General features: G+C 35.5%; 1 protein-coding gene across 4 annotated transcripts in view; it reads left to right on the forward strand.

Annotated features, from left to right (window-relative positions):
* Nucleotides 1-13,837, forward strand: part of DMXL2 (Dmx like 2) — a 159,587-nt gene that overhangs the window by 25,272 nt on the left and 120,478 nt on the right. For all 4 annotated transcript variants that reach the window (XM_030318191.2, XM_030318193.2, XM_030318192.2 and 1 more), the window contains exons 2-6: nt 5,694-5,819; nt 8,908-8,979; nt 11,233-11,311; nt 12,096-12,231; nt 12,862-12,928. In XM_030318191.2, coding sequence (XP_030174051.1) covers nt 5,694-5,819; nt 8,908-8,979; nt 11,233-11,311; nt 12,096-12,231; nt 12,862-12,928 — 480 coding nt within the window. The remainder of the gene's footprint in view (nt 1-5,693; nt 5,820-8,907; nt 8,980-11,232; nt 11,312-12,095; nt 12,232-12,861; nt 12,929-13,837) is intronic.

Raw genomic sequence — 13,837 nt, forward strand, 5'->3', positions numbered from 1 at the left:
ATTTGATAAGGTAAAAGAAGAAGGTGACTTTGTTTTTCAGCCTCAACTAATTGGCAGTGCCTGTCTAATGAAATTTTGGATATCATGACTAAAAACAGAAAAGAATGTTGGTAATAACAAATATTCAAGTTTTAGCTTCCATAGAATTATTATGGGGTTATATGACACACCCTGCACTTTGTTAAGGAAGAGATTCTTTTTAAAAAAAATTTTAAAGTTTTATTTATTTGAAGAGAGGGAGTAAGCTACCAGGAGTGGGGGAGGGACAGAGAGAGAGGGAGAGTGAGAATCCCAAGCAGGGTCCACGCTGATAGCAGGGAGCCCACGAATTGTGAGATCGTGACCTGAGCTGAAATCAAGAGTCAGATGCCCAACTGACCAAGCCACCTGGGCTCTCCAGGAAGAGATTCTTTTAGACAAACTAATGGGATCTGTGGGTACAAGAAAACAAGCACATTCACATGACTTTAAATATAATTTCCAGGAGTTCAGAGACCTCCTGAGACCATCTATGACTTACATCCAGGTTGAAAACTCTTGGTTTTAGCACTCAAAGCACAGACTAGTTTTCTTTTTCCTAAAAGGATGGATTTGTTTTCCAATGATAAGGTTAAAGCAAGTGAAGATTAATATATTTGAAGCATATCTTTGATGTTAGGGCTTGTGCTACAGAATTCTCTCTTAATATGACATGATTGTCAGCTGGTTATTCTTTATCCTCATCAGGGCAGTTCCGTTCTTCCATAAAAGAAATCCTCCCACATGAATGGAGGGAAAGTGTGTTTTTCTAAGATGTTTTCTCTTTTCTTGGGATTTGTCTCTGTGTTGGGGCCAAATCATATCCTTGACTTTGAGACAAAACATTTTATAGGTTGGTACTGTTATAACTGGTGTATAGTGCTATGGCACAGCAGTGGCTCTGCCAAGAACCTGAGGGAAGAAGAACCTGGCTAAGGGATTCCGTTTGCTGCAGAAAAGGCTTACTGCCCCCTTTCCTGCTTTCCAGCACGATCCTGTGGCTTACCTCCCAATATGGAATAGTGTATGCTCCGCCAAGTCCATGATATTTCTTTTACCTAGTGAAAGAGCCCACTCCTTACTCCATGGGTTCATTTTAGTAATTGTGTGTAGTTCCAGTGAGCACCCTCTTTTCCTCCTGCACTGAAAATTCTTCCTCTTAAAGAACGAATTCTGAAAAAGAAGAATGGAAACAAAATTGCTTTTGCCCTAAAATTGAGAGAATGGGAATCTCTTAAGTAATTATAGGTTTTGTATAAACCTTATTAGCTGTTGGTTTTTACCAAGTACTTTGTGCTAGGGGCTGTGGTAAATTACTTGGGATTACAAGGATGAACATAGGCCTTCTATCACTCGGAAGACATCTTAATAGAGTAGAGATGGGGTGAGGTAGTGGGAAAGAGCAGGAGCTTTATTATAAAGCAAATGAATCCTCACTCTGTGACCTTGGGCAAACTACTTACCTTTCTGGGCTTGGATTTCTCCATCTTTAAAAGGTGGCCTGTGAAGATACATTGTTCCTAAAGACTTAGCAGATGGCCTTATATCATAGTAAAGTATTCAGTAAATGATAGATTACTGAGGAGGGCTTTGGTAGATTCCCTTCTGGTAGGTCTTCTAAATCCATATACTGTTAGGCTGGAAAATCAAAATCTTTCTTTCCTTGTGTAGGTACTATTGTAAAGTTGGTCAGTTCTGTCTGAACTTCATGTTCTTTGACTAGGTTTTAAGGTGCTGAGACTTCTAGAGCCAGAAATTGGGAAGATTTGGATCATTTATTCACTATATGTATATGTATTGAGGGCTGCTAATGCGAAGTGCTGGGAGTACATGGTAAAACAGGACATGGTTGTTTGCTCTGATGGACATTCCATTGTAGTGGGAACCTGACAGATACTAAACACATGCTTATGTAAATCATTAAAATCTTGTGAGATTTCAGTTATAGAACGTATGTGATTCAGTATTGACTGATTTGGGGGCCCTTGTTTTTCCCTGCTTTAGACTCTTTAGCTAAAGAGTAAGAATATGCTTCCTCTGTACTTTGGCAAACTGTTAGTGTGCAGTAGTTTGGGGGGTTCTGCTCCCGCCATGATCATAGGTATTATTATATAAAATCGTAGGTAATGCCTACTTGTGGGTTCCAGGAAGCCAGTACTAGACACAAGTTGCTCCCTTTTGATGTGAATTATTAGTTTGATGAGAATTTGAGATCATTTTAGACTTGTGGTGTCTAAACTTTTAGTAGCTACATAGTGTTCCAGTATATGGATAGTCAGTAATTTATTTAACCTCCTTTACTGATGGACAGTATGATTATCTTCAGTTTTTGCTGTTACAAATAGTAAGGCAGTGACTATCCTTCTACATATATTTTGGCAAACTTTTTAAAGTATGGTTGTAGGGTAAATTAAAGAGTTGTTTGATCAAAAAGTATATTTAAAATTTTGGTAGATATTGTCAAATTCTTTTATCCATGAAGATTTTGATTTAGTAAGTCTGGGGTGGGACCAAACAATCTGTGTGTTTAATAGGTTCCTTAGGTAATTTTGATTTTGATGCAGCCAAGTTTGAGAACATATATTGCAGGATCAGAAAGATGTCAAGGTTCCCTACAGCTAAGGAGTATAGTCCATGTACTCTGGAAAAGATCTGGCATTTTGAATATCTAGGGAAGATTAAACATCCTTTTTGGTGATTGATCAGTAAAAGCCTATCTGTCTCTAGTAGCAGTTGCTAGAAATGCCCATCTTTAGAGAAGCAGGGATACTAATATTTATCTGGAATACTTTAAGTATCGTTGACATGTAGTGTAGGAGAAAATAGCCTAAAAATTGTAAGGACTTGAGTTGGAACATCTTCCCCTTATTAACCATATAATCTTGGGCAAATTGATGAATTTTAATCTTTATACAATGATAACGATATCTTCCTTTCAGGTTTGTTGCAAAGATTAAAGGGGGAGTAACATAACATTTATTGAGTACCTTTTGTCTTCTGATATTTTGTGGGTATCTCTGTCATGGCAGTTTGTCATTTAGTTGTGACTGGTGATTCACTTGGTTATCTTCCCGTTAGACTTCCCACGTCCTGTGGTTGTATATTCCCAGTCCCTAGCACAGGCTTGGGACTTCATGCATTGTTTTTTGTTGTTGTTGTTTGTTTGTTTGTTTGTTTGTTTTTTCTTCTTAAATGAATGATGTGTGCTAAGCATTCTGCAAATAGATTTTCTACTTTAATTTTCACAGTTGTCTCAAGAGGTAACTGTTACTTCTAACTTAAGATCACTGAGAATGGCCGAGCCCAAATTGAAAACCCTGCATATATGATTTCAAACTAAAGTTTATGCTCTTTTCTTTTTTTTCAGCTTCTAGTAACCACTTTACTTTATTTTTAAATACAAATAATTTTTTAAAAATATAATTTATTTTCAAATTGGTTTCCATACAACACCCGGTGCTCATCCCAACAAGTGCCCTCACCATGCCCATCACCCACTTTCCCCTCTCCCCCTATCAACCCTTAGTTTGTTCTCAGTCCTTAAGAGTCTCTTATGGTTTGCCTCTCTCCCTCTGTAACTTTTTCCCCCCTTTCCCTTTCCCCATGGTCTTCTGTTAAGTTTCTCAAGATCCACATATGAGTGAAAACATATGGTGTCTTTCTCTGCCTGACTTATTTCACTTAGCATAATACCCTCCATTTCCATCCACATTGTTGCAGATGGCTAGATTTCATTCTTTCTCATTGCCAAGTAGTATTCCATTGTATACATAAACCACATCTTTATCCATTCATCAGTTGATGCTCTTTTCATCAATTCACTTTGTTGAGATAATACTATAAAGCACTTTGGAAAATTTGAAATATTGTTCAAAGGTAGGATTATTTTTGTAATTTTAATAAAATTTTTTCTTTTGAGGTATAATTGACATATAACATTATATTAGTTTCAGGTGTACAGCATGATTCACTATCTGTATGCATTGTGAAATGATCACCACAGTAAGTCTAGTCAACATCCATCACCATTCATAGTTATAAAATTTTTTCTTTTTTTGTAAGGATTAATAACGTAATTTTAAAGATTATTAGAGTGATACAAACATTGCTTTCTCCTATGCTCAATATTCCCTTTCAGTTTTGCTTTCTTGAGTGCTTGGTGTAGTAAATCTGCCTTGTCTATAAGAATATAAGTAGTTACTTCCTCCTAGAAGTGATTTTTTTCCATATTTCCCCTGCCAATAATTCCTTTTTTTTTTTTTTTTGGTGAACTTTTTGGTATTTATTAATACATGAGTTGAAGATGGTTTATAGTAGTTGCAGCAGGATTTTGGCAGTGTTGGGAGTTTTAGTAACCAGTAGAAGTAGTATTTGTCTTCCTATCTGGTCTTTATCTTCATTTTCTCTTTCATTAGCAGCCATGTGTGGATCTCATCAGGACACAGGTCATGGAGTTCGATGTCATCACATTCAGCCCTGGCTGTTGGATATCTATGTTTTGTGTATTTATTTATTTATTTATTTATTTATTTATTTATTTATTTATTGGATATCTATGTTTTCTAGGACAGGACTATATTGCTTAAAGGTGTAGAAATCGTGGGATAAAATACCACCTCATAAATCATTTTTTTTGGTGTATATACACACATGTGTATATAAGGGGCTTTTTCACTTCAGAATTAGATTGTTAGGTTGTTTTGAATATTTACTCACAAGTTGAGTTTGGGAGAAAAAGGAAAAGTGTCCTCACGCTCTGCCTCTGCCCCTTATGTCTTCATAAAATTCACAAAGTTGCAAAACAGGAATAGCATACATCAAGAAGTGTGGCAATAGGAAGAAACATTTGGTTTTACTCGTTATAGTTTTGTTGAACAAGGAATTTTCCAGGAACTTAATTTTGTGTTCTATTTTATTTTGCAGGCTATATAGTTATACTTGTCAACATTTTATATAAATCAGTTTATTTTTAAATTAAGTTAATTAATTTGTGTGTGTGTGTGTGTGTGTGTGTGTGTGTGTTTGTGTGTGTGTGTGTGAAGCCACTTTGGGCTGGTTTCCTCTCTCCCTCACACCTTGTAAGGTTGAAGGGGAGGAGAGAGGCAGACAGCATCATGGATTCACTCTTAGGCGGTTGATGAGTTTAAGTTTAGTCTTTGCCTTAGTGCATGTAATTCTGCCTTGGGGGCTCATGTCTATTTAACTAGCTCTTTAAGCCATGTGGATTTGTGTTGGAAAATTCATCTGATTTCTTTCTTGATCTTTGTCAAGCCTGGTTTGAACCCTGGGAACACAGTTGCAGCCTTTGATGCCTTATTATTTTCAGATGGAGGTTTTATTCTTTAGGGTTCACTAAGATGAGCTTTGGAGAGAAGCTCTGAACAGGAAGATTTATGACCTGCAGGGACTTAGGCTGTAGGGTTGAAGAACTAGAAAAATCCTTTCTTTGTTAGTACTAGTTGTTGAAAGATAATTCATGGGGTGTCATCATCCTGTTTTATTATGTGGCATTTATTTATGATGTGACTTTTAATGTCTTATTTGGAAATTGATAACTAAATATTCTCACATGAACTATCTTTGTAAAAATGTGTCAGAGTCTATGGTGGCAACAAAATCTAAGGTATAATTCATAAGTTACATATCTTATATACTGTAAAACTTTTCTCTTTTAGGCGTATGGATCAGGCTGTGATATTGTTATTTTGGCAAGTGACTTTGAATGTGTGCAGATCATTCCTGGTGCTAAGCATGGAAACATCCAAGTCAGCTGTGTGGAGTGTTCTAACCAACATGGAAGAGTAAGGGATTTAATTACCTTATTAAATGCCATCTTTTAATGCATTCTTATCCTTTTATACAAGGCTTGTTTACAATTTCTTATTAATACACCTTGCTTAGGTGGTGGTTGACAGGAGTGGATAAAGTGATAGAATGTATACAAATGGTAAGGGGCCATTAAGCTGATAATGAGATGATTATTCTGCAGGTGTACACTGTCTTGAAAGTTCTGTAGGCCTTACGGTCCTGTGCATACTGATGTTCTGCTAGTTGATAATTCTAGCAACTGTTAAGCCAGTAGTAGGGAAGTAAGTAAGCTTTTCTCTTGTCTGCATAGCATCCCTTATCTTGCCCAAATCACAGCAACATTAAATTTTTATAAAGAAATCTGGCTAGTTGTTAGTGTCTAATATAATATTTGTCATGTAACAGCAGCTTTGTAGAACTTCTGTTAATTTAATGAAAGTTTATTCATTAATTGAAGAATCTTAAGGTTCATTCATTCAGACTCTAAAACAGAGGGTTTATTTTAAAGTAGTTTGCATCTCACATATACCTCTCCCCCAAAATACACATCAAACATGATATACATCAAATTTTGGTTGTATGTGAAGTAAATGTAGCATATTCAGTCTATATTCTAACAGCTCAGTAAGGCCAGTGTTGCGTCAGTATCTCCACAGTATAAAAATGAGACTTTTCCTGTAATAATTATAATGATTTAAATAGTCTTAGTGTTCTAGCAATTGTTTTTTACTGAGAAATAACACATTTTAACAAGGATATGTTAAATCAGAATTTTCATGGTGATAAATAGTAATGATGCAAATTTATGCCAAGTAACAAATTATTATTACACTGTTTCTAGCGTCCCACCTTGCTGCTTGTATCAAGCTTTAGTATTTGTGTAAATGTGGCACAATATGGCAATCCAGTGATGTAATTGACCTAGTATTGAAACACTGAATTTCCTGGTGTTTTTTGACACTTGTTTCCTGCTTTTCTGATTTTTATCCTGTTTTTTTCCCCCACTAGGCGTTGCTTACTCTTAGAAAACACTGAGAGTGCCAGATTTCTTTCATTAATTTTTCATTGTTCATTTCCTTAAACCAAGTAGGGTATCTTTAAACCTGCTTGGAGTTGTATGATAGTTCTCCCAGATGAATTTTAGTAAATTATTTATGGGCTGGTAATGATCACAATAAATTATCTGGGAGCAAAGTTTCCTTTCATATATAGGACCTTAGTGTTCATAACCCTGTTTCCACTTTTCCTTACCTGGTTGAAGATAAAGAAGGCAAAAATGACACCTTCGATTTATTGTTTTTTTATTGCCATCTTCTTTTATTTCCTTTATTGCCAGACCTTTTGGTGATAGCTTTGTCATTTATGACTATGTTAGCCAATTATAATCATTCATTCATCAGCTGACAAGTTGAATGTGATCATTCCTAACCTAACAGTTTTTGCCTTGGTGTTTACCTCGGGTGGGCATTTGAAGTAGCTTCCTCCCTACCATTGTACATTAAGAGCTTTTTCGTGGAAAGAGTGTTAGATATTAAGTGACAGTTAAAATCACTTTTTGGTGTGAGAGAGCCCTGAGGTGACAGTAGACATTTTTTGACTGGCCTTTAAAAAATATATATACCTAATTTAGTGTTCTAGGTGTCAGCAAGAATGGTTTTTGGTCTGTTCCCTGTAGTTGATTCCCTCTTGCCAAGAGGAGGGTGAACTGGGAATTGGCTCTCAAGGAATTATTCCAAAAATGAACAAATCAGGAGACTATAGATGCTAGAGAGGATGTGGAGAAATGGGAACCCTCTTGCACTGTTGGTGGGAATGCAAACTGGTGCAGCTGCTCTGGAAAACAGTGTGGAGGTTCCTCAAAAAATTAAAACTAGATCTACCCTATGACCCAGCAATAGCACTGCTAGGAATTTACCCAAGGGATACAAGAGTGCTGATGCATAGGGGCACTTGTACCCCCAATGTTTATAGCAGCACTCTCAACAATAGCCAAATTATGGAAAGAGCCTAAATGTCCATCAACTGATGAATGAATAAAGAAATTGTGGTTTATATACACAATGGAATATTATGTGGCAATGAGAAAAATGAAATATGGCCTTTTGTAGCAACATGGATGGAACCGGAGAGTGTTATGCTAAGTGAAGTAAGTCTTAGAGAGAAAGACAGATACCATATGTTTTCACTCTTAGGTGGATCCTGAGAAACTTAACAGAAGACCATGGGGGAGGGGAAGAAAAAAAAAAAAAGAGGTTAGAGAGGGAGAGAGCCAAAGCATAAGAGACTCTTAAAAACTGAGAACAAACTGAGGGTTGATGGGGGGAGAGGGAGGGGAGGGTGGGTGATGGGTATTGAGGAGAGCACCTTTTGGGATGAGCACTGGGGGTTGTATGGAAACCAATTTGACAATAAATTTCATATTAAAAAAAATCATCTCTACCAGGCTCTGGTAGCTTCCAGGAACAGAGGATTTATGTCCCTTTTTATCAGGTATGTGACCTGGAACCCAGATCTCTATCTTAAGTCCGATGGAGATGTCTACATCAGCTCTTTCTCTTCCACTTGCAGTGGAGTCTCTGATCTCTCCTTAGTCCATTTTCTCTATTCCTTTTTCTAGATGATTTTCCCATTTAATTTTTTTTTGTTTCACAGTATAATTAATGTCATTTTATTTGATGTCTTTTGAATACCTGTTTAATACTCTTTGATATCTTTTTCTGCTTCTCATGGTTTTTATATTATTTTTCACTGGATTATAAAATTTCTGGCAAATGTGCCATTGAAATGCTATCTTTGTTAATAAAGTTATTCCTATGTTAAAAAAATTCTTACAGAAAAGGATGATTTCTTTGAATAGTTCAACCTTGTATTTGATGTGTAAAGTAAAGCCTGATGAATTTTTGACAACAGAGAAGGGATTCTTAAATCCGATTCTTTTCCAGTTATATTTATGGGATGGAATAAATCATGAATACTGTATTGGGATTGTATTATATGTAATTAGCTTATACATTATTGTGAAAAGGATGTCGTCTTTATTTTCTTTTCCTAAATGTTAATGCTTTGTTCATTTCTTTTTAGATTGCAGCTTCGTATGGTAATGCTGTTTGTATTTTTGAGCCCTTGGGCATAAATTCTCATAAGAGAAATTGTGTAAGTATTCAGTGGTAGTAGAAGTTTTTTAGAGTTAAGTTTAGAATCCAGTTGATAGCAGTAAAGAGTGCCTTACAAGAGCTAGTGCTGAATGTGGTCTGGAATACCCATCTGAAGTTGGTCTGGTGCTTTTGATGGTAAGATCTTCTACATTCACTAGAGATATACCCCTAGACCTTTTAGAAACCCAGTTTTCTATAATATTGCTAATTGATATTTACCTTGTTAATTGTAATCTACCTTAGTTGAACTACTATTTTTTCTTGTCTAGATTACTGGAGTAGTCTCTGATATGTTTTATATCCTTCTCTTCTCTTTTCTCAACACAGCAGGTCATGACACACTTCTCCACCTAAAACTCCCTATTTCTCTCAGACACAAAGCCAAAAAGCCTTACAATAGACTCTATAGTCTTTTTTCCCTCTAGTACTCACTTAACACCTCTCAGAGCTTGACTCCTACTATTTTTGTCCTCTAATGTTACTCCAGCCACACTGGCATTTTTATTCTTTGAACAGTTACTTTCCCATCTTAGGTCTTTGCATTGTTTTTTCTCTTGTCTGGAATGTTTTTCTTTCTCTGGGTAACTCCAAGGTCAGCTCCTTCAGATCCTGTAAGTATTTTCTCAATAATACCTTCCCAATGGGGATCCGCCCATTTTTAAAATTGCCCATTTTAAAACAAAACCACTTTTATTTTAACCCCTCATCCTTCTATTTTAAACTTTTTTCCCACAGCATTTATCTTGTTTGTTATTTACTGTTTAGAATGTAAGCTCCATGAGGGTATGGAGCTTTGTTTCTTTTGTTCACTGGTGCATCTGAAGTACTTAGAACAAGACCTGGAACACAATAGGTGCTTCTGAATACTTGTTGAGTGAAGGAGTTAGGAGCTTAGGTAAACTCATAAATCAGCTAAATGGTCTAGCGTATCACATTGAGAACCAACCATTCAAATTCATTCTAGGTGCTATATTTTATTTTACTTAAAATTCACAGGGGCGCCTGGGTGGCTCGGTCAGTTAAGCATCTGACTCTTAATTTCTGCTCAGGTCATGATCTCATGGGTTTGTGAGTTTGAGCCTTGCATCCAAATCTGCATTGATGGTGTGGAGTCTGCTCGAGATTCTCTCTCTCCCTCTCTTCCCCTCTCCCCCCACCAATAAATAAATACACTTAAATATAAATATAAATAAATATATATGTATATATTTATAAATATATATAATTATTTTTAGATAATGAAATTCAGGTTTTGCAGTTATTTTAAAATTGTGGCTCTGGATGGTCATGATACCTTGAATGAAGTATTTGTTAAGTATTTAAAAAGTATCATACAGAGAGAGGGAATTTCTGTTTATTAAATTATTACTACTTGCCAAGCAGTTGATGTATAACTTGCCTAAGGTGACGTGGCTTTACATGCACTATACTTTACAAAAGGACATTTTGTATTTATGTACTACAAAGAAATATCTCAACTTTTTTTCACTTACTGTATTTCATGGCAAAGGCCTTTGACTTTTACACTTTAAATCTTTCTATCTTTTAGAATGAAAATAGAAAAAAGACTGGAAATTAGTCAAATAAATATAATACACATAATATAGATTTGTGGATTGTATATATTGTGTGGTTCAAATTTGTTGACTTTGGGAGATACATCTAGTTTTATTTTAGATGTTGAGTCCATAAGATTATGATAATTTTCACTTCTTTCTAATGTGCATTTGTTTTCACAAACATGTATTGAGTGTCTGCATATGTTCCAGCCATTACAGCACTCAAGACACAAAGCTTATTATGGCATAATTCCTGCCTTGAAGAGCTGGAGTTTACTAGGAGATTCAGACACATGCATGTGGCCACTGTTAAAATGGGATGTAAAGGGTACCATGGCTGCTGCCGGGATGTCAGCAGAGGTGGTGATTTAGCTGGATATAGATGTAAGCATGGGAGCTTGCAGGTGGAGAAGAGAGAAAAAGCATGTCCTACATCTGAGAATGTGTTTATAGACATGGAAGGAAGCCTGAGAGAACATGCTTTGGGCATGGCAAGCAGCTTGATGTGGTAGAGTAAATAATAAGTAACTATTGGAAGTTATTTTAGGAGCAATATTTTCAAAATAATAGTGAAATATTTACATCTTTGTTTTAGATCATAAAGTCTTAAGGTGAATAAAATGATAAAATGGTAATATTTGTGGATATTACTTTAAAAACATATGTTTCTTTTTTCTTTCTATATGTTTCAGCAACTCAAGTGTCAGTGGCTTAAAACGGGGCAGTTTTTTTTGAGTTCTGTGACATACAATTTAGCATGGGACCCTCAAGGTATTTAGTGATTATATTTAGAAATTATAAAGAGTAAATGTTCATTTAGAAATGTCTGATTACAATGTAATATAGTTTCTCATAATAAAATGGTCAGTGTAGAATATTTTCTTTTTGTTAATGAGTGTATTTTTTTTTCTTCTTGGTATACACTGCTTTGTACAGTGCTTAATTTACTTTGAGTTCTGTGCTTTTATTCCCTGCCTTTGAATGTTTTATTCTAGAAACAGTGATGATTTGTTTCCTTAGTTAACACTTACACTGTGTTTAATAAGAAATAAACTCAGAAATAAAACACGGCCAAAAAAAACCCCTATCTCATTTTTTTGTGTGTTTTAGGAAATTTTGTCTTTAAATTTGAAAAATTAGAAACCCCTAATGATAATGGCCATTGCCCCTCTTTACATTCATGATTAATAATGTTAATTTTGTAGAAAAACAAATTTCATTAATCTTTAGTTCTGTTTTATATCCTGAGAACATTCTATGTTTACATATCAGAGTGTTTTGCGTTTGTTTTGTTGTTGTACTTTTGCTTTTTTTGTTTTGTTTTGTTTTTAAGATTTACCTGATACACAGTAGCTCTTTGCCAGTAAGCTTTTCTTTTTTGTTGTCAAGTTTCACCCGAGACTTACCCTTTCTTGTGTAGTGGATTCTTAGAACTTTGAAATGGATATGTCTTGGTTTTCACAGAATAGTTTATAAACCTAAATATAAGCCCACATGTGCAATTCTTTCTCCAGATAAGCCATGCGTATTCATTAGAACTTTCTTTAATTTTCAGATAACAGATTGTTGACAGCAACCGATTCTGTTCAGTTGTGGGCTCCTCCAGGAGGTGACATTCTGGAAGAGGAGGAAGAAATTGATAATAAAATTCCTCCAGTTTTAAATGATTGGAAGTGCATCTGGCAGTGCAAGTTAGTGTCTAACTCTGTTGTTCTCATTAATTAAAAAAACCAGTCATCCTAAAATATGTTCCCTTGCACAGTGATCTCTGTTTTTTGATAGTACCATTACATTTAGAAGCCTAGAAAGTGGACTTCTAACCCAAACCCATATTAACCTTTAGTTTGTGTTACAGTTGATTGGTTAAAAAAAGGACAAAAATATTTTTCGAGTTACAACCTCAGAACTTGGGAATTACTCCTTAATGGATGAGATGTAGATAGGGATGGGGAAGAGGAAGATGTGATACAAGTTGCCAGCTACTCTTAAGTGGAAGAATGGCTATACCACTGACAGTATGGATTATGTGCAGGGACCCACTTAGCCAGGGGAGATGAGTGAGCTCAGTTTTTAACTTGTTATATTTTGGACATTCATGGGGCAGGTAGGTGGAGATGTCTTTTATGCATGTTGATTGCATTCTTCTTTGGGTCTCCAAAGTCAACTTTGGATTGGTTTTCATAATTAATTTGTATTTTAAGGGAGGTGAAAACACTCTTGTTCTGATATGTTATGAAAATCTTGTTTTGACCATTTATATATACAGTGTTCCAGATTTTAAAAATGCGGACTGGTTAACTTTTTTTTTTTTTTTTTTTTAGAACCTCAGTGTCTGTACATTTGATGGAATGGTCCCCTGATGGTGAATATTTTGCTACTGCTGGAAAGGTAAAGGACCAAATAAAACATAAACAAAAGAAATAAAAAAACAAAAAATGTTCCTTTTTCATTGTCATTTTCAGTTTTCTCATCTGAGAAAAATCGGGGTAATCATACTCTGCAAAGCTGGCCTCAGAAATAGTGATAGTATTAATGGGAAATCTGGTATGCTCCCTGTAGGTAGTAGGCAGGTGGAAAATAAATGTTATTTGACTTTGTTTAAAATTTACATTTTACAAAATTAATTTTTATGTTTAAAGAATAGCATATGTATGTAATTTAAGAAGTGAAATAGTACTACTCGATTCACAATGGAAAGAATTACTCCTTTCATCCCATTCTTATTCCTGTGTCCTGAGGGAGTTACTTGTCAAATTGCGTGTTTTGGTATTTCCTTTCATGTTTCTAAGTAACTTGCTAATGTTCCCATTTCTTGATTTTTTTTTTCCTTTTAGTTTTATGTATCCTCTCTTGTCTTCTTCCTGTGGAATCTGAGACTTCAGTCCACTGGCTGATGTCCCCCATCCCCATCTCTACTTTTGCCACATATACACATTGACTTCCCTTCCTCCTGTCTTGCTGATGTAGATATCTCATAACATTTGGGTAAATATTCACATTGCTAAGATTGTGTAAAATGCTCTTCACAGAATAATTACTTTGGAGTTACTAGTAACTTTGTTTTACTGTTTGCTTCATTTTGTATATACCTAATTCACCCCCAAACCTCTGGCAGTCTTTGGATCTCCTCTTGCTATAATCCCACATAAGAGTTACCCTGGAAACTTTTTTGCCCCCACTCTGGCTTAGTTGCTCTCCAAGCCTAAAATAGCAGAGCTGTCATTTTTGAATTTTATGAACCTTAGGAGATTCTGTTTGCCCTGTTTCTTAGCATCATTTATCTTCTTCCCTTGCCTG

This window comes from Lynx canadensis, chromosome B3 (assembly GCF_007474595.2).
Source record: "Lynx canadensis isolate LIC74 chromosome B3, mLynCan4.pri.v2, whole genome shotgun sequence".
In the NCBI taxonomy this organism is placed as follows: domain Eukaryota; kingdom Metazoa; phylum Chordata; class Mammalia; order Carnivora; family Felidae; genus Lynx; species Lynx canadensis.